Here is a 22,449-nt window from a genome sequence, read left to right as displayed (position 1 = left end):
CATAGCTCCCACAACCTACACAATCTAAGCATCACATCAGTGCACACTATTCCCAAGTATTCAAGCTATAGCAGTGTTCAGTATTCAGAGTCCTGTGACCCACAAATGGCAAGGGGCCAGAAATCACAATCTTTTCTGCAATGGGAGCCTGTATTTCAATGATGGGAGATTAATGAGGGCTTCTTTTGATACGATTAGTTATTGAGCGGGCAACTCAGTTTGTGGTATTATTACAAAAGTGCCCAACCCTGCCCTTGATGAACTTCACCTGTATTATTAGAGGTGCAGAAAGTCACCAAGGCAATTATTTTAAAGGTAGAACACTGCAGATAGTAATTCAAGGAAAAAAAAATGCTGCACATACAAACTAAATTAAAAATAATTTTTAATAGAACTCTATTAATTAATAAAGAAAAATGTTAGAAAAATTCTCCATTTTAATCACACACCTTCACCACTATTCACTGTCACCATCTCTACATTAAAAATAACAAATCTGTTTTCAAAATTAAATTTAAAAAGTCTCAACATTTTCATATTACCTACAGACTTGAGAAACAGGCCAACAAAATACAATAAAGCAAACATAAAATGATAAGAGTTCCAAAAACAATCTTCTATTAACATCTTAACTTTGTTAAACACCTTTCATTTTGCTTATTCTCTGAGAAAAGAAAATAGTTGCAGAAAAGCAAATTTTCTCCAGATTAAGATATATTTTCTTTCCCTCATTTCTCTTTATTTACCCCAGGATTCCCAATAGTGAAAAAACCATTCTTTAGAGAGTGTTTGGAAATATATGTAGATCCACTTTTCAGAAATACATGCAAGCATTTAATTGTCACTATAATTAGCGGATTACGACAGGCAGTCAGTGGTTGGGGCCACTGAGGCCAGAATTTGCCAGGTACCAGATATTCTCATCCCACATGACTTATGAATATCTCATAAGATTAATCACAGTACATATGCAGTATAAGTCAGTGTTACTTCATTATAATACTAGAATTAAGGAGTTTTTATAAGACCTTACATAAAAACGCCCATTAATTATAAGATGGGATCATAATAAAGAGGGGGGCATAAATCAAAGATATATGTAAATTATTGAATTACTGGATAATTAACTCACCCATGTAGCACCACATTTAACAACCACCAATGTACTCTCCACTTGGAGTGGAGATATTATTTGACAGACAATAACACTTTGTGACAACTGCTTTGGAAAGTTTTAAAATAAAAAAATACATTCTCAATAGAATGGAAGGCTGCTTTGTACCGCCACTCTTCAATTCCAATTTTTCCTTTTTTAAATATTATGTTTCATACTTCCTGTAACTTCTGCAAAAATTCTTTCCTAGATGTAAATAATAATTACGACTCAACATATGTAGGTCGTCTAGTCAATCTAGAACTTATTTTTACATATGGTGTGAGGTTGGCTTTGATTCCTACCTTCCTTCCATATAGTTACCCAACTGTATCAGGTCCATTTTTTTCAATATTCCATTTTTGTCTAATTTATAGAAGCATCTCTGTCAAAATCTATTTATGAGTGGGTCTGTTTTTTTTCTGTTTTGGTAGTTTATATTAATATCACTGCATTAGTTTTTCTTTTGGTTAAAATGTGCCTGACCTATGTTTTTTATCTCCTTTTTTGACCAATACCTTTAAATTTTTATCTCTTATAAATAGCATACAGATGAGTGTTTAAAAATATCTGAACTCCTTTATTAGGCAATCTAATTACATATATTATATTCTTTCTAAGGTCTTTCTACTTCTTTACAGGATTGGTTGATTTTCTTTGCCTCACTCCCAAAATTGGTTTAGAAGTTATACATTTTGTTCTATTCTCTTAGTGATTACCATTAAAATTTTAATATGCATTCTATACTTCTGCATTTCTTGTGAGTGGAAACACTGACTGTCCTTTGTTCTGGATTATATCTTCCAAAGCTGTTTTTATACAAACATATTAGAAAACATGTGTGTGGTTAGAAAACCAACACAAATATGCTAATACTCCTGCTGCTTGCCGTGCTATAAGTGAGAACGTCCCTGGTCTCTGACCCAGGAGTCTTGGGTTTCCTGCCAGCACCCATGAAACAGTACCAGGCTCATGTATTAGCTTTTAAGTAAAGTGAAATCACATCCCAGATCTGAAAAGATCAGTGACCTAATGTCTAAGTATAATGAGTATATTTATTTTCCTCTCCTTTAAGGCAAAAACATTATAATTCTTTTAAGCTGAGCTCTCATCTGCTCTTATCTTTGATACTGTTAGCTAAAATTTTATTTCCATTTGGCTATTTGCCTTTCCTAAATTGATTTTATGTATAAATATTAAATAATCATTGTTTAATTAAATTTATAAACTAGTGAGGATTAGATGAGTGGTTCATTTACAATAGGATGGAGCAATGCTCGACACACAGTAAGAACGTAATATACGTTCGCACTATTATGTTTTAACAATGTTTTTTGTTCACCTTCCTCATATCATACTCATTCAGAGTTCAATTTTCCTAATTAACTAAAGCAAATATAAATTATAAATTCCTTTTGGTGAGTCCTTTCTTAATACTATCTATATTCATAGATATAAAAGTCTAAAACTTTTATCAGGCTTTCTTTAATTTCATACATATTTTTTGGCATTAATGTTTTTTGTCAATCTACAACACCGCCTAAACTAATGTCATTTTCTGTTTACTACTGAGCACAATCAGGTGCTTTCAAGACAGTTTTTAGAAAATAATTGTCTCTTCCTTTAGTCTGTGTCTTAACCATTTATATTTTTTTCCCTCAAATATTACCAACTCAGCAGTCAGTTCCTCTATAATTTCTTCAATTCCAGCCATAATATTTAATGTTAGCTTTGTCTTATCCCTCCCAAATGTGAAGAAAGATGGGGTTATATAAAAATAAATACTTAATATGATACTATGTATACCAGTTAATTTTTTATAAGGTCTTTTATCTCCATAAAATTATAAGGCTTTCCTTATTTTGTTTATTTTATAATTTGTATATGTTCTTTTTGGAGCCTTCACTGAATAAACCATACACTCAAATAGAAGGTATTACTCCAGTAACCTAGAGGCAAATGACATTGTACATGTTAAGGCTGGCTGCCGCAGGCCTGATCACAGAGTTATATATAGCATGATACAAAGAGCAATGAACTAGGAGTAAGTACACCTATATTTCAGTCTCTACCCTCCCAATGGAAGATAAACTGGACTAGGGGCAGAGGGTTGTCAAATGATGTAAGTTAAAATTCTAGTTCTGTGACTAGTTTTGTCATCTTCTCAAACACTATATTTCTTATCAACTAAATGCTGAAATTATCTGCTTCATTCACCTTGCAGGTTTGTTTTGAGAATCGAATGAAATAACGTTTATGAAAATATTTTTAAACTTCAGAGCACTCTGCAAGAATTAATACTATAAGTATTATTGTCAACACTTTAAATACATTAGTTGAGTGTGTTAATATAAACATTTTTCGCCTCTAATCTTACCATCATTATAAGCCTGAAGGGGGAAAGCATGATCAGGAAACAAAAAAAATTAAGATGTAATAAGGAGATCTCTATTGCAAGAAGTATTTCTTGCTTTTTTTTTCTTTTGAGGTTTATAAAAATCTATGGTACTATACTCCAAAAGACTTCTCAAAGAGGTTTGATTCCATATCACACACCACAGATGAGTAACAGGCTAAGCTACACCATGGCTAATTTTTAAGAGTCAATTCTGACTTCTGGGTTGACATGGACTATTAAGAAGCTAATGAAGTAAGCCAAAATCTGGCAAAGATTCTTAGGTTAATAGATGAAGAAACACATAAAAGCAGTTACTTAAAAATTCACTGAAGTTCAAATTTCCTACTTCTTCAAAAGCAGCCTGAATATCATAAAATCCAAGTGAGAACCCTTATGACAGTTCAATACAACACTCACACTAAAGGAGTTTTTAAAACAATTTGATAGTGCCAAAAAAAATAAGATACTTTCCCTTCACTTAAATTGAGGATATGGAAGGTAATCACATAAACTTTACAACAGAAGGCTGTAATTAGTAGCAAAATGGGTTTATACATACGGACTTCTTATGGCAACACAACTTTAAAAACAGTATTCTTTTGTGCTATCAATTTCTGCTTTATTTTTTTACCTCATGTTCTATTAATGTATCAAGTACTTACATCTGGAATAAATCCAATCTCATTGAGATGATTGCTCAGCTCTGGATCATGGAAAGCAATCATCTGAGAGAACACAGTCAGATACTCTGTAATGACAATAGAGTTTAAGACAATCATTTTTACACAATACTTGAAAGACATTAAATTCATATAAATTGGAATTTTATTTATAATTTGAATATTTAATATCTCCAGGAAGAAAATATACTTTAATAAACAATTTTCTGTTTTATTACCACTTTAATCACTTACTGCTAATTATTAAACATACCAAAAAGCTATGGCATAACTTATTTTCTACCTTCTATCAGCTGATTTCTTGAATCACAGATTATACATGATGTCTTCCTATAAAATTCAACATACATTTTTCTCTAGCAATATTAAAATTGTCTTGCATTTATCATCTATTCAGAAAGTGGAACAGATACTAAATAAGGAGCAACCCTTAAATTTTTTTTCTTCTTTTAAAAGAAGGGGGAGAGGGAGAGCATGCGTAGGGTAGAGGGGCAGGGGGGTGGGGAGAGAGAGAGAGCAAGAGTGGAGTAGAGGGCTAAGGGTAGAGAGGGAGAATCTCAAGCAGGCTCCACACTCAGTGCAGAGTCTGACGAGGGACTCCATCCCATGGCCCTGGACTCATGACCTGAGCTGAAATCAAGGGTCAGATGCTCAACGAACGGAGTCACCAAGGCACCCCAGGAACAACACTGTACAAGCAATCACAAGTGGAATAATTATGCTTCAAATTTATTTGTATATACAGATATATGCATTTGTTCCAGTTCTAAATTATTTCCATCTAAGGCTCCACATTCACCATATTTAGGAATAAAAGTTAACAAATATTAATCAGAAGATAGGCACACAGTGGGCACGGGGCAACTAGGTGGCTCAGTAGGTTAAGTTTCAGACTCTTGATTTTGGTTCAGGTCATGATCTCATGGTTCATGGGATCCAGTCTCACATCAGGCTCAGCTGTGACAGTGTAGAGCCTGCTGGGGATTGTCTCCCTCTCTCTGTGCCCCTCCCCTTTACTCTCTCTCAAAACAAACAAACAAACAAACATAAAAAAAGAAAACAGGGGCGCCTGGGTGGCTCAGTCGGTTAAGTGTCCGGCTTTGGCTCAGGTCATGATCTCAGGGTTTGTGGGTTCGAGCCCCGCATCGGGCTCTGTGCTGACAGCTCAGAGCCTGGAGCCTGCTTCAGATTCTGTGTCTCCCTCTCTCTCTGGCCCTCCCCTGCTTGCACTGTCTCTCTCTGTCTGTCAAAAATAAATAAAAAACATAAAAAACTAAAAAAAAAAAAAAAGGAAAACAGGCACATAGTAAGCAATTAAAATATTGTTATTGATTCTAATCCTATTGTATTTCATAAAGTTCAGTTGAAATACAAGAAATATATCCTTATTTTTTCCATTCTTTCAACAAGTTACTATTCTTGTCAATTTACTCACTATGTTCTAACAGGATTCTGGCAACCATAAAGTCAAGGGCAAGTTAACCCTATTTTTACTAAGTAAAAACACAAAATTAACAAATATTTTACGGAGCTCAACTTTTTTTTCCCTTTTTGAGACTAAAATGACAATAATTCTATAAAATGAGTAGAATGCTGCCTTACTTAAGTCTAATGGTTACTGTGAAGATAAATGATAATAAAGGACTGAAAATGAGTTAGTTTTTCCAGTTAAGAACAGAAGGCTGGGGAAGTTTCATGACCACTTAGGATTATTCTCTAGTTTATGACATAGCCAAGCTCAGAATTTAGGCTTTCAGATTCCTAGTGGTATGATTTTTTCTGCTTTGCCAGAAAGAAGCATATTTCAAAAGAGTAGAAAATGTGAGTTGCATGAATATTAGAGAATGTGCTAAGAAAAGTTCCAGATTATCTGTATCTTTCTGAAGGAGGATACACATTTACTACTTTCTAGGGATTCCCATGTACTGAGATGGGAAATTTTTAAGCTTGTTTTCAACTGCAGTTTCATGATGTGAATAAACTGTACTTTGTTTATATTTGGTTCAAAACAGTAATTCTTTTAAGAAAAAAGAACTATATAAAATTGCATTTTAAAATTCTGATTAAAAACTCTGGTGAAAAAAAAAAACCCTCTGGTTTTCCTTTACCAAATAAAGGTCAATATATAAACCACTAATACCTCTATTTCTGGGCCATCTCCCCTATTCAAATCTACATTGTGGGGTACTTAGGTGGTTCAGTCAGTTAAGCATCCGACTCTTGATTTCGGCTCAGGTCAAGATTTCATGTTTTGTGAGTCTGAGCCACTAATTGGGCTCTGTGCTGAAAGCATGGAGCTTGCTTGGTATTCTCTCCCTCTCCTTCTCTCTGTCCCTCCCCCATGCAAACTTTCTCTCTTAAAATACATAACGTTAAAAAAAATTCCCAAAAAACAAAACAAATCTACACAAAAAATAAATCCCTAGGTGTCTGTGTCACATGATGAAATAAAATACTCCCATATCTTAGAGAAAATGACAATAACTCAATGAAAGTTTTCTTGTAACTTCAACTCCTTCCTTCCATAAAGTAGCAGATCTATTTTTCAAACCAATTATTTGGTGAAAATAGCCTATAAAAATAATGTCTGATATTTTTTAGTTTTTAAAGTACCTTATTTTTATTTTTATTTAAGAAAAAATTTTTAATATTTATTTAATTTTGAGAGAGAGAGACAGAGAGTGAGGGGTGGGGCAGAGAAAGAGGGAGACACAGAATCTGAAGCAGGCTCCAGGCTCTGAGCTGTCAGCACAGAGCCTGATGTGGGGCTTGAATCCACAAACCGTGAGATCATGACCTGAGCCAAAGTTGGACACTCAACCAACTGAGCCACCCAGGTGCCCCCAAAGTACCTTATTTTTAATATATCAAGAAATTTACTAAATCCTTGATAATCTGTTAGTATAAGTAGCCTTCCCCTCTTTTCCTCAATTAAAATTTTGGTTCTATTGGGTGTTATATGTAACTGATGAATCACTAAATTATACTCCTGAAACTAGTATTACACTATATTTTAACTAATTGGAATTTAAATAAAAACTTGAAACAAAAACAAATAAAAAAATAAATAAAACTTTGCTTCTAGTGACCACTTCTAATGTATTTTATAATTATCTATAATCAATGATACACATTTTACAAAGAGGAGCATCAAGAAGGGCCACAAAGAAAAGATGAGACAGTGCTGTATTCAATATGATAAAGCCAAATTCCAGATCTAATTTGAACTTTTACCTGTGGGTGCTGGGTAAAGAATAGGTATTTGACTAATACTTTTTAAAATTTGATAATTAATCTATAGCAATAGCATTCATTGTATCTACTCACTGTTTCATCTTTTCCTGTAAGAATAAGAAGGGTACAATTCACATCAGCTTTACGACTTACAGATTAAAGTGAAAACTCAGGTCAGACCTCAATACCCCAGGGAACTTCCAGGTTTAACTTTAAATTTTTTCTCTACTTCTGGGGTGTCTGCGTGGCTCAGTAAGTTGAGCCATCTGACTTCTGCTCAAGTCATTATCTCATGATTTGTGAGTTGAAGCCCCAGATCGGGCTCTGTGCTGACAGCTCAGAACCTGGAGCCTGCTTCAGATTTTGTGTCTCTCTCTCGCTCTGCCCCTCCCCTGCTCATACTGTGTCTCTCTCAAAAATAAATAAAAAGCATTTAATGAAAATTTTTTTCTACTTCTAATTAGCAATAATATGTTTACAGTCCTAATCTACCCAGAAGCTAGAGGTATGCAATACCAATAATCATAAGCATTCAACTATATGTTAATGGAAGCATATAGCTATTAATTTTTAAAAAGCACATTTCATTAACATTTTTTCTAATGTTTATTTTTGAGAGAGACAAAGTGTGAGTGGGGCAGGAGCAGAGAAAGAGAGGGAGAGAGAGAGAGAGAGAGAGAGAGAGAGAGAGAGAGAATATCTGAAGCAGGCTCCAGGCTCCCAGCTGTCCGCACTGAGCCCGACATGGGGCTTGAATCCACAAACCATGAGATAATGACCCGAGTTGAAGATGAATGCTTACAGAACCACCCAAGCACATTCTATTTTAAAGTAGAAAAATTGTGCCTCAAGCAATTCTCCTCAGCTATGCTCCAGTTAATTAAATATCATTCTTATCTGAACCTGATAAAAGATAATTATTATGTGGTATTATATGGCTAATTAATGATTGGATGAAGAAACCTAATCCATCATGAAAACATATTCCTTGCATCATCCAAATATTAATAGCTGGACTTATGACATATATGTGTTATAAATACATATATATAAAATACATAGAAATATATTTTTTATAAAATATGTACAAAGAAATACATATATATGTTTATACATTATATACTATGTATCATCTCAAGATATTTATGCAAATTCCCCTTAAACTTCAAGTGAAGATTAATGTTGCACTACTACAAATCATGTCTAATATAATTTTTTTGTGTTTTAATGAAGCTTTATATCTTTTAACTTTTTGTAATGACATATGAGATAAAAATAGTCTTTTCCCTTTTAATCTCTTCAAATTAAAAATTCTTATATCTCTCCTTTAAAACAGCTTCATTTATTACACACTTATAAATGATCATATAAGGGTTTTATGTGACCCTATCATATTCTTATGCAGCTGTTTATAAATAAGTCATGTTTGTTTTCAAAAACAACTTCATAAAATGGATACAGGGTGAAATTTCAGAAAGTTCTCACACATGGATGTCTTTATTTTTTCCTTTCTGACTAGTCTTTCTTCTTTCACTCTCTTAGCCAGGGTAAAGAGAGATGAAGGATGATGGGGGACAGATTTAAAGCAAAGGATTTCCTCTACTCACAAATCAAAAACGGCATTCTCAGTTCTGTAATTATTTGTTATTTTCCATCAGGCTGCTCATTTTACCTTGAAGATGGTAAGTATAGATAAATATGCAAAGGGTTATAAAACTCTTATTAACTCAAATGTGCCCAAATGAACTTCTTTGCTGACATTCTGACTCACAGCACTCAAAAGAAGTCAAAGTTATTTTCCTGCAAATGAACCCAATTAGATGATCTCCCATTACGAAGTTCACTAGTTGTAAAATCTGGCTTACTGTCTAAAGTCACAAGAACAAGTATCAACCTTTATTTGTAAAAAGGAAGAGGTGGATTCAAAAAAAGAGAAAGATAATTTTTAGGGCTACATTTGTCAGCTATATTTTTGCTCATGTATCCTGCTCTGGTAAGTCTACAGACAGACTCACTTAATGGTTTTCATATTTCTAGTAAAGGTAGAATATCTTCAGTCTCAGAAAAAAAATTCTCTTTAGTCACATGATGCAAGCTACTCTTGAAAATGGCAAGGGTGTATACCCAATGTATTTTCTACTGTCTCCCAATATCCTATCATTAAAGCCATCCACGACAAACATGTACATTCAACCCAGAGTAAGAAATGTACCATTTTTCCAATAGCATAACACTTAGAGTGTAGTTACATATAAAGAGATTTATATCATACTCCTGTTTTAACAACTAGGCTTTTAGACTTCAGTCTTTCTTTCTCCTTCTCTCCCCTAAAACTTATGGAATGTCTATGTGCAGTGTGACCACACAACCTAATTTAAGTGGGAAGGTCCCAGTTGCTGGCCTAGGCTTAATGTCTGGTGCAGTTTAGTGTACCTTTTAACTCTGAAAAATATCTAATTTAGTTATATAGCCACTGTAGCTATGTGTTGCACGACTTTAAATGTTAGAGACATTACAAAGAAGAAGATATCATCCTTTTTCCCAAAGGATTTAGAAACATCTTATAGGTAAACAGAATACTGGGGAAATTTTCACTCAATTTTATTTCCTAAACTTATATGGCATTCCTGTCTTCCTTTCCCTTTCTGACTTGTAGAAACCACATCTTCCAATGGTCCAAGTATGAATATGCCTTAGTTTTATAAACAGTACAATAATGTTTAACATCATGGCAAAATTTCAATGGCTATTTTGGTGAACAACACAGAACAGGATAACTTCAAAGAATAGTTTAAATAAAAGTTTATAGGTCAGTTTTCTGGGTTGTTCCTTTCTTAAACACAAAATGACATTAAGGTATAGTTAGGTTTTCCACAAAGGATTAATTCCCATTCTTAATAATTAAATAGCTGCCTCTCTTCACTGATCTAAAGCTACCCTTTTTTCTTCTTCAGTAGTCTAAAGTATGCCTGTCCTGTGAGTTAGAAACTTGTTTTCCAGTATCTCTGAAACTCAAAACAATCTATCCCTTTCATATCCCTCCACCTTTTGCAATCCAATAGGTACTCTAACGTTCTGAATCTAAGAGCAATTTTACTAATCTTTATTTAGAAGTCTAATCCTCTGTTGTTTAACCAGTATTTTATTTTCTAAAAATTCCTGTGTTGATACCTCATAACTCAATAGTAACACTACTGGAGATAATCTGATAGTTTCAAAAATAATAACAAATATTCATTTAGATTAGAAGCAATTAAATTTTTTGCCTTCTTAAAAATGTCTACAAGTAACATTATAGGGCATGTGATATGGTAAACAAATAAGGAAAACAGGATGTCTGGACTAAATAGATAATTTTTCTCTCTTCTTTAAGAGACAAAGCATTTTAGAGTGTTATGAATATGTAAAACTGTATGTTATTAGAAATTTTAAAATAAAAAATTTCCAGTTCATTAGTATATAATATAAAAACAAATATTTTCCAAATAACATTTATTTAAAAAAATTCTTTTTACTTTTTATTTTACTTTCATTTTTGAGAGAAAGAGTGAGACACAGTGCAAGAAGAGGAGGGGCAGAGAAAGGAGGCACAGAATCTGAAGTAGGCTCCAGGCTCTGAGATGTAAGCACCAGAGCCTGATGCAGGGCTTGAACCAACAGTGAAATCATGACCTGAGCTGAAGTCAGACACTCAACTGACTGAGCCACCCGGTCTCCCCTCCAAATAACATTTAAAGTTGTTATCAAATATAGAAATTTTTGGTTTCTGTAGAGGCAATTAAATGACTAAATGAATATGCAATTCTACAATTAACTATTGAATTGGGGGAAAAAGTGTTCATGTGTTATTTATGCCAATGAAAAATCAATGTCAATTTGAAGTTTAAAGCTTAAAATACCATATAACAAAAAGGTAGGAGAGGACAAACCAAGAAGGAAAACAGTAAGATGAGAGCTGGATATTTCTAATTCCAAGCCTAAAATAAACATTTGGAAGAAAAATAAAGCACTGTTCTTACATAAACTTTAGTTACCAACAATCAGTATACTGTTTCAGCTCCTTCTTCAGCTTTTTTTTGGAATTCATGCCTCAAATTTGACAACTTGTTTTTTTCAACCCATTTTGGATTTTTTTTTACTGCAGTTCTCTTCCATGTTCTCTGCATTAAGAATATTTTTCTCTGAGGTGCCTGGGTGGCTCAGTTGGTTAAGCATGCAGCTTTGGCTCAGGTCATGATCTCATGGTCCCTGAATTCAAGCCCTGTGTCAGGCTCTGTGCTGACAGGTGAGAACCTGGACTCTGCTTCAGATTCTGTCTGTCTTTCTGTTTCCCTCCCCCTCTCTCTCAAAAATAAAATAATAAAAAAAAATTAAAGAATATCTTTCTCCCTTTTCACCAAGCAAACTCCTACTCAGACTTCAAATTCATCCATAAATATCCCCTCTTTAATGAAACCTTTCTAGACACGTCAACTCTTCCCTTTGCTGCCAAAATGAAAAGACAGTTAAAAACCCCAAACATACCACAAAATAACCTCCCCAACTTCATCCTCTGTGCTAACATAGTAGTATGTACATTTATTTCATTGACTTATAAGTAGTTATTTTCATATTTATTTCCCATATTGGGCTATGAAATCCCTTGGAAAAGGACTGAATGTTATTAAACCCTAAGAACTTCTATTCCTTAAGTAGTGCCTGGCACAGAGTCAGTACAGAGCAATTACTTATTGAAAGACTAAATCAATTGGAACTGCTTCTTTCTTATTGACATATATGGTCAATACAATGACTGAACAAATAAACACCTTGTCTATTGTTTCCTGGGAAAATATACATGCAACATTCATATAATATTAAAGAACATTTATTATATCTTTGAAAAACTTTAAAATTAGTTACTAATTCAAGATTTCAAACACAAATCTGTAGAAATCATAAGAAAAATTAACACTTACAAAAATAAACCTTAAATAATTGTATAGTCTTCTCATTACAGTATTAAATGTTAAAATACATTACTGATTAATAAACTAAGGGTATTTGGGGCCTTTCTGACTAGTTTCTCCAAATTCATGTTATATACACTATGGTATCTCTACCATTATATATGAAACAAGATCTTGTTTATTTATATAATAAGTCTTTTTAAAGTGTATTGAAGAAGTCTATAGTCAAAAAGTATAAAAATTCATCTTTTTCAAGGTGGAATTCATTATCAATATAAAACATACCCATTCATCTGTATTATGAAATAATTACTAGAAAAATAAAACTTTTTAGAGTTAAATCACTTCTGTATTTTTAAATAGGAATCTATACAGAACCAAAAGAAAAACCTATGTAATAGAAGCTATCTAATATGGTCCTCTGAGAGCTAGTCAATTCATTTTATAAGCTCTTTTTTAATTGCTTTTTTGATGATTCTCCAAATACCTTTATCTTTCTTAATGTACAGGCATCTAGCTAGGCACTATGCTTTAACAGAGGCCTAATACATTTAGAAAAAGATTATTTCCAGGTCTTATACATGACAGTCCAGTTAATATTATTGATTCATGTTAGTTTTAAAAAATGACAGCATTATTTGACTTTATACTTAAGATTAAGGAATCACATTTTGTGATATACAAATACACACCTAAATATTTTCTACCTTTAATCATTTCATTATGTTTTGGTTACTATTTGACAAATTATTTGAATTATATAGCCTCTGAAATCTCTTGGTATCATCATTCAAGGTGTTATTAAATCCACACATTTTGGTATTGCTGGAATCTTAAAAAGTGTATTGCCAATTCTATAATAAACATCATTCATAAAGGTAATAAGGAAACTATGAATAAATATGGAACACATCTCAATTAATAAAATATAAATACACTCTTACAATACATAACTTCATAAATCCTCAGAAGTTGACATTATATGACTCTTGAAGTCAGATGGCTTTACTAATTAATCTAAAAGCAAAAAGCAACTTCTTTCCTATAACACCGACTTGTCTTTGGTCATAGTAGTCATTAAAAAAATGTCATTAATTCTTTATGGAGTTGGAAGAAAGGCTAAACAAACCTAATTGTCACTTTATGGGTCTTAGTGATAGATCATCATGATATTTTATTGGGTCACAATCATAAATTTAATTGAGTATTGGTCCTTTGACATAAGCACTTTCTCTGTAAAAAGACAAGGAAAGACTTTTGCTTACCTTGTATTACATGTGAGTTGTCTTTCAAGAAAAAGTTATACAGGTATTTGGGGATAAAAGCAGACATACACGCATAAGCCAAGGCTAAGAAAGAATAAGGCAAAGATATACAGCAAATTAGTTAACGAGGTAAATGATGAGCAGTTACATAGTACATAATCCTTGAGTCTACTACTAAACAAGAGTCATGTTAACAATTGATGGAAACACAAAATTAAAGGTGGGGGAAACCCTCTATCCTTTAAAACAGAAAATATTTTGGACAACAAAAAATAACCACCCTACTAAAGTTTAATTTCAAACTAGTGTGGCAATCATTATCTCACAATAATAAAAACTTTTGTTACCAGAACTTTATAGTTTAAAAAATTCTCTAAAGATGATAATTATTAATGAGCTATACAAACCTCAAGATCATTTATTTTTCTCGATACAAACAAAAAGATTCTGAGAACTTATGACTCTAGTCATAAATTATTCTTTCAAACACAGGTCTCTTATTCTAGGATCAATACATGTGATAATAGACTTTGCTTAACTAAACATAACAAATCTCTGGTCTAGATTAAGTAGTACTGATTTCAAAGAACAGTATATTCTAATACTGAAATTTTAGTTTTCTGGGATTATGCCATCTCTACTCAATTTCTGAAATCTTGATAAATTCTGATATGAAATAGAATTTGAAAATATGGAGACTGAGACTTCTAGAGATTCATTCTCTATAGGGCAGTGGTCTCTATATGTGATATCATTGGGGATTAGAATCAACTAAATTTAACAAATATTGTTTGAGGATCCTATTGTAAAAGAGGCATTATAAAAGGGGGACAGGAAATTTAAAAAAACAGCTATCATTTTAAAAAGATGTGAACCAAAAAAGAGTTACTATATTAGTCTATAAATTCCTAAAATATAAAACTTACACAAGATAAATTTTCAGAAATACAAAGTGCTGTATAGGTGCAAGAGGGAGGAAAAGTCTTCATCAAGGAATGACTGAAATGACCAGCTTTGGAGACACAAGAGCACTATGGATTTCGTTACAAACTGTTTAGAAAGTATACATAGACTAAAGCTAATTTCTAAAGAAGTCAACATTTTCTCCAAAGCTTCATTAAATGGTTACCAAAGAAGATGAATTCATAATCAGATTCTCCCTAGATTTCTAGTCACTGCCTGGTTACAACTAAAACTCTAGTAAGAAATTAATCCTATACATCCTCTAAAGTGAGTCTAGCAGATTATTTCACAGAAATTTATAGTATTTACTAGGAAGACAGCAAGAACCTTACAACAAAGACAAAAACCTTTAAAGTATTTTAAAATACTTTAAAATAATACATACAATGATTATTTAAATGATAAACAGACTTACCTTCATTATTGAAATTTAAATATAGGAATGGAGCACAAAGTGAATCAAGACCTGATGGGAAGGGGTTGGGGGAAAGAACTCAATAAACATAAATCAGTTTAAGTGCATATATACATACCTTATTCAGTTCCCTGCATTATTTATATGTAGATTGAGCATTATAAATATTATACTTCTAGAAATAGATTACATTATAGAGTATTGCAACTGGCATAATGACTGATACATAGTAAATGCCCAATACAAATCAGCTATTATTATTATCAATATTATTATAAGTTAGAGAGAGACATCTACTAAAGAAAAATATAAAATGGATAGGAGGCTTCTGACCCTGTATGATCTTGCCAATTACTTAATATCTCCAAACATGTTTCCTTATCTTGAAGGTGGAGATTTGCCCTACAAGTTTCTCTGGGATGATGAAAGGAATTCTTTAAAAAATTGTGAAGTAAAATACAAACATATTACATATTTCTTTTATTGATAATAATGCTGTTCATATGTTGTCATGTTGAAAAAAGGTACATAAATCTACCTATAATTGTTAGAACTCTAAAATGGACAAGGCTAGTAAAAAGTAATAGCTTCATCTTAAGTTCAGCCACAAACTGAGCAATAAAATATAAAAGCTACTGTTCTTCACAACAAACTAAAAAGTAGAACTGGGAAGGAAAACTGGATATCTCATTCATGAATTTATCAATGACTACAAAAATAATAATGAGAAAAGCTAAAAATCAAGGTGGAATATTAAAGTTATTTAAAACAAGAGATATAACAAATTAAATGGGCAGTTTAGAATGATATCCTATTCCCTAATTCCTAAGAACCATGAAAACCAAAGTTGTAAATAATTAAATGACAAGAATATCAACTAACTCCAAATTATTTATAGTATGGGCAAGATGGCAGAGAAATAGGGAGTTCTTTACTTCCCACCTGCATCTCTCAAACAAAGAAGGGCTGAAGCCAAAGAACTCTGAACCACAAGAGTCTGGGAGGAAGAGAGACGGAGTCCACTAAGAAGACAGCCTGATAGGTGCGTGATTGCAAACTGGGGAAAATAAAAACAGGCCGGGACACAGAGGCATGGAAAGGAGGAGGCATGGAAGGAGCCTCTTCTGCAGAGAAACAAAGGGAAGATAAAGAGCAGCTGGGGAATCACACAACTATCCCTAGAGAAGAGAAAAACCTCAGCCCTAGACAGAGAGGAAACCTACCGTCTGATATCTAACCTCAGGGCTTTTGGAGAGAGAGCCAATCTCTAACTGTGGAGCTTTCCTTGGGCTAGGTGCCCCAGTCCCAGAAATTCCCTCTGGGATAGATGGTATGCAAGGGATGCAGTTGGCATCAGGAGGAACAGGTCCTCTGCTGATCCTCTGCTCAGATCCCTGCTAGGAAGTGCCCCGGCTTGCGGAATTACATTTTGAGTGGTATCATTAATGCACAGGGAATAAGAGCTCCAGACGCCGCTGGGTGTGGGACATAGAACACGGCCCACCTTGGTTGCTCCCACGGTTGGTTGATTTGACAAGGGAGTGGGGGGGTTGCTATTTTTCTCCCCACAACCACCAAGGAGGGACCTCAGGGAGCGGCCTTCAGGACAATAGGGGAGGCGAGACAGTCTACACCAAACCATGCCCATCTGCACTGGGTAGCTGCTTTTTTACCAGAGCCTGAATAGATGCTGCGGAAACAGCTCTCCCCCAAGACCAGCAGTGATGCACTGCTAGATTAATTCTTGCTATTCATATATATTCCCTTATCTCATTTTTATCTCTCCCTTCCTCTGGACTGGTTATTCTGGTTATAGGTTTGCTTAAACAGGCATATTTAATCCATTCTCTTGATACATGTTCTACACCTCCTTCCTTACCTTCCTTTCTCTCTCTGAAATAATCAGACTATATAGTTTCTCAGAGTAACACTATCTTTCTTCGTTTTTTCCTCCTCACCTCCTGCCATATTTCCCTTTTTCTCTCTCTGAATTAAGCCTTTTGGTGTCTCTGCCTGGTCAATGTTCAATCCCCCTTTCTCCCCACTCCTGTGATTTCTCTCTTTGTATATGCTCTTCCATCAGCACTGCCTCCACCTTGATCTTTATTTGTAGCTGGGATTTGTGGTTTTATGCTTTTAGACTGTCCTTTGTTGTTGTTTTTGTTCTGTGAGTTTGCTTGTTTGTTTGATTTGTTTGTGCATTTGCATGGTTTTGTTCCCTTCTGTTTTCCTTTCCAGAGCTTTGTCAAGAAACAAACCAAAGTATACATGGTGGAAAGCCCCAAATATCATTACGAGTAGGAAAATAAAATAACCAAAGTCACAAAGAGAAACCAAGGAACACCATTAAAAGAACACTTCCTGAACAGACAGGCCCTGGACAGTGTATGAGCCTCCTTTAATATAGCAGTACCCAGAGGTGCAGAGCACATAAAAGTTTTTAAAATTGACGAGACAGAAAGATGGGCCAAAATGATGAAACAGAAGAACTCTCTAAAGAAATTCCAGGAAGAAGTGACAGGTAAAGAATTGGACAAAACAGATATAAGCAACATAACATTTTATATTAATTTTTTGTATATTTTTTAATATTTCTTTATTTACTTATGAGACAGAGGGAGGCAGGATATGAGTGGGGGAGGGGCAGAGAAATTGAGGGAGACACAGAATCTGAAGCAGGCTCCAGTCTGTAAGCTGTCAGCACAGAACCTGATGCGCTTCTTGACCTCACTAACTGCAACATCATGACCTGAGCCGAAGCTGGATGCTTAACTGACTGAGCCACCCAGGAGCCCCGTGTTTTATTTTTCAAATTGGGAGTCATGCAACATGCTCCTAGTACTTCAAAAAGAGTCTTAATAATTGGGAGAAAAAAAGTTACCTTGCCAATACACAAGATCAGGATGAGAGACGACCCAGGCTTTTAATACACGCCTAAATTTTGCATGACCTTCTGGTGATGACAGCAGTTCATCATACTGATGACACCGAGGAATATCCACTTCAATCTAAAAGAGCAAAACAATAAGGTGGAACTGTAACAGAATAAACCCAAGAAAACAAAAAGGTATCTGTATCTTGAATTTCAGAACAGACCACCTACACAATCCTGGTTTCTGAAGTTTTAAACTTTACATTAGTTCTCTGGAAACACTAAAAATGTTGTGTGTATACTTAAACAAAAAAGCAGATCATTTCTATTGAAAAGGTATAAATTAATATAGTTTTCAAAAAACCTTCCTTTATTAGCTGCTCTAAATAAATGGCAAATTCTTCAGATAACATAGTACAATTATTGGCGCTCCTAGGTAGCTCAGTCAGTTAAGCATCTGACTCTTGATTTTGGCTCAGGTCATGATCCCAGGGTCATGAGATTGAGACCAGCATCAGGCTCTGTTGAGCATGAAACCTGTTTAAGATTTTCTTTCTCTCTCCTTTGTTTCTCCCTGCTTGTGTTCTCTCTCTCTCTCTCTCTCTCTCTCTCTTTCTCTCTCTCTCAAATTAAAAATAAATAAATAAATAAATAAATAAATAAATAAATAATTATTAGGAAAGGTTACTTAGTTTAAACTCCTTTAAGGAACATTTCTAACTCATTAACTTGTGGTATAGTAAGAGCTATGCTTACTCTAACGCCGTATGCATATATTGGCTGCTGATTACTCATAATCAAGAAAATTTCTCCTGCCTTTCTAAAATTTAAAGATTTGGCAGAATTATTTTAGTTTGTTTTAAGAAATCTAAATCATACTTGTCTATCTGTAGGAATTGGAGTGTCTTTATCAATTGCATCATACTTGGCATGAATAGCCCCCTGCAAAAAATAAGAGAAGATATATTAATTCATCATATTCTCCATGAATTATTAACTTAGGCAAAATACAGTTCTTAAAACCACTATCTTTGAAAATGCACCCAATTATTGATATGCACATTCAAACCCAAAGCTTTATCTTAGAAAAATTCTCTACATCTGTGGCATTCTGTGATGAACATCTATGTTAACACGCCATTTTGCTAAGGCAGATATTGGAGTTATACACACCGGATGACAAATACGTTGAAAGAGTCACTCAGCTAATGAGTGTGCTTAGCTGTTCTTCCAGTCTCCACATCACAATACAGCCTTAATGCTCTATTCATTGTTATCTCACACACAGTAAGTTTCATGAAGAAATTAAAAAGAAAAAAAGGGAGGGAGTCATCCCTTGAGAAATTTTCCTGTTGAAGTTGAAAATGAAAGCAAAAATAAAATAAAACTGTTTAAAGGACTTCAGCACTAGGAGGAAGAGGTTTGGGATAAATTAAAGAATGAAATACCATGTGGAATCCCTAATTGAATCATTAAGGGATTAAAGAGATAATTTGCATTTTCCATTTATACCACTACAGAAGAATAATTGAATAAAACCACTTTAAATTTTGGTCATGTTCTACACGATCAAATACAGAACAATTCTTAATTCTCTGGCTTACTATAATGGTAGAGACAGAGCTAAGAATTTGGGGTTCAAATTCTGATATAGGCCGTATCAACATCTGTGGCACATGTATTTTATGAGACATTTGGACAACCTGACCTTGAAAGTCATCTTGAACTTCAGCATCATATGTTCCTACAGTTATAATTATTATCATATGGTATGGAAAAATAGATATTCTCACAAAACAACCAACCAAACTCAAGTTATTTATAGACTTTCACCAAAAAAAAAAAAAAATAAAGAAAGAAAGGATTTCTTTCAATGGAGAGTTAAAAGGCTTAAAAATACTTGGGAGAACACACACACAAAAAATACGTGATAGATATCCATAAGATAGCTATAATAGAATATAGGAAGGTAGGATGACAATGAAATTCATTTTCCTTGATAGGAAATGAAAAAATTTGGGAATGATTTAGCCAATTATCAAGATTGCTGTCACCAAAGTCTCTATTAGTACTGCAGATCACCCTAATAATGTGACACCTCTCTTTTTCTCACTGCCACAGATAAGGTATCATAGAAGATAAAGAAGCTATTTCTCTTGGCAGTATGGTTCTGGTAAGATAAATGTCCCAAAAGGCACTAAACTATATTAATGATTTTTTATAAAGTTCAAATTGGAGTGGAAGATTTCTCCCATCTTAGAACCACCTATAAATAGGCAATCCTATTTGTAAATGAACATATTCCTAAGGACAATATACTTCTAACTGATATATATTTTAAATATTCTGATTTTAAAATGAATAATCAGAATAATTTCTTTGACCCTTATTAAATGAAATATTAAATAGCATAAATCTAACAAGGCTTCAATTATATTTTTCTATTCTATCTAGTCTACTCTTTTACTCTATTCCTTTCACTAAAAATTGCCAAATAATCTTAATACTCAAATTTTACTATATAATTTTCTAACAACACGGAAAATATATATTTGGAAAGCACTTTCCATCTTCCTTCCTTCTTAATATTATTGAGCAACTTCTAACCTCTTTTCTTTCTTACCTCAACTCCTAGAAGAGCAGCCCAGGTTAAACCTCTCATAAGAGGAGGAATGTCAACTCGTGCTTCTTTCCAGATTTGATTTTTTTTATATGGATAAGCCTATAGATAAAAATAGATACGAAAAATATCTCAGGTAACCAAGTGCCATTTTTTAATCTAAACAGTTCTAAATATACCAATGACAATGCAATAAAAATCTAAGTATCTGAAATTATTTTGCCTGGTGTTATTAATATATGTAAGTTAGTAATGGAATAGCTCCCTATCCTCTGTAAACCTATAAAAAATACAATCAAAGAGAGGAGCTGAATCTCCTGATTTTAATCATAACTCTCTGTTTTATGCTCTGGAAGAATCATGAATGACTCTTATGGAGAATATTACTAGTCTCATATGAATTAAATAACATATAAGGCACTTTGTAAAATATCTGGTGATATGCAATGTATTCAATAAATACAAGTTATTATTAAGGCTACTTCTGTAAGCTTACATATAAATTTGTCTTTTTATAAATTTGTGCTTTAGGAGGCATTTCTAGAGGAGCATTAATAGGACACTGTGTATGGATGCTGTTAGGGCTCTTAATACATAATTTAAAATAGATTTATAGAATGTTTCAACCAACTTAACACTTAATCCAAAAGATTAAGAGTTCCAATTTCAATGTACATTTTTTCACTTTGCTAATTCAATATGAAAAAAAAAGGTCTATTTTTTTCATTCCTAGTGAGGATACATATTTTGAATAGATGTACTGATTATATTTCTATTATTTTTTTTTATCCATTTCTCTGTTTCAATGATAGTCCTTTTTCCTGTTTAAGTGTTTTTTAAATGCAAGGATATTAATTAATCTTTTGTCTAATATGGTTTTGCACAGATGCCTTCATCTTGTATTATCTTTTAATTTTATTTACTATGAACACGAATCATTTTTATTATTAAGGTTAATCATATAAGATAGACCATAAGAATTAGTGTTCTCATGACCTTGAGATTCCCTAAGAATTATCAATGAAATAAAAAATAAAGATTGTATATAGGTTCTTCACACTTCACACTTTCAAAGCCCTACCTTTAGCAGCCTGTCAAAGAGAATGATTCTGTTTAGTTGGTACTCCGTGTCCCTCTCTCGGATGATTAAAGGCAGAGTGGCGGCGGCAGACAACTCATTACTGCTGTTTGAATGAGGTAAATTAGCCTGGCTATGAAAGAGAGACAAAAGTGGAAAAACTGAACAAAGTTTTACAATTTAAAAAAACCAAAACGCCACATTTTTGTACTCTATTTAGGAAATAATTTTCAAAGAAAATGTGCAAGCTCCTTATCAATTTAATATAAACAGAAAAAAAAGATAATGGTAAAAGAATATATATTTACTCACTCATCTTCAAGTAGTGGGTAAAATGCTTCTCCACCAACATCTTTTAATCTCTGAAGTTAAAGAGAAAATATTTATGATATTTAAGATCTGAGACACTAACACTATTCTTTATTTTTAAAAATATGTAAAAATTACATATTTATAAAGATACCAAAAATATTTAAAATAAACGTTGGACACAGATTATGAGTTTTCCAAAAACAATGAATTACTAAAATTAGTAAAAAACTAAATAAATTAAGACATTTTTAAATCATATGAAGATTATGTAAAACACGAACTTTTGAACACATATCCCTTAATTTAAAACTGAAGCCAGATTTATTTTTGCTTTGACATTAACACAAACTAAGACAAAAGGTGCTAATAAAAAGGATTCAAAGGAATTTCTTATATCATACTTTGAACATGCATGATTCAAATAGTTGGTAAATCAACTGACCAATTTCAATTTTTTCTTATTTTTTTTCACAAACTCATTACAATAACTGTTATTCCAAATAATAACAT

General features: G+C 33.2%; 1 protein-coding gene across 5 annotated transcripts in view; it reads right to left on the bottom strand.

Moving 5' to 3' along the window:
- The window catches only part of TBCK (TBC1 domain containing kinase), a 192,911-nt gene that overhangs the window by 96,020 nt on the left and 74,442 nt on the right, over positions 1-22,449 (bottom strand). For all 5 annotated transcript variants that reach the window (XR_003909882.1, XM_029942283.1, XM_029942274.1 and 2 more), the window contains exons 13-20: positions 21,940-21,989; positions 21,631-21,760; positions 20,553-20,651; positions 18,809-18,871; positions 17,939-18,065; positions 15,058-15,108; positions 13,680-13,763; positions 4,214-4,299 (exon numbers count right to left, since the gene is read on the bottom strand). Coding sequence is in view for 4 of the 5 variants with exons in the window: in XM_029942283.1 (XP_029798143.1) it covers positions 4,214-4,299; positions 13,680-13,763; positions 15,058-15,108; positions 17,939-18,065; positions 18,809-18,871; positions 20,553-20,651; positions 21,631-21,760; positions 21,940-21,989 (690 nt within the window). In the remaining variant the exon portion in view is untranslated. The remainder of the gene's footprint in view (positions 1-4,213; positions 4,300-13,679; positions 13,764-15,057; positions 15,109-17,938; positions 18,066-18,808; positions 18,872-20,552; positions 20,652-21,630; positions 21,761-21,939; positions 21,990-22,449) is intronic.

Source organism: Suricata suricatta, chromosome 1 (assembly GCF_006229205.1).
Source record: "Suricata suricatta isolate VVHF042 chromosome 1, meerkat_22Aug2017_6uvM2_HiC, whole genome shotgun sequence".
Classification (NCBI taxonomy): Eukaryota; Metazoa; Chordata; class Mammalia; order Carnivora; family Herpestidae; genus Suricata; species Suricata suricatta.
This window is presented reverse-complemented; position numbering and strand designations above follow the sequence as displayed.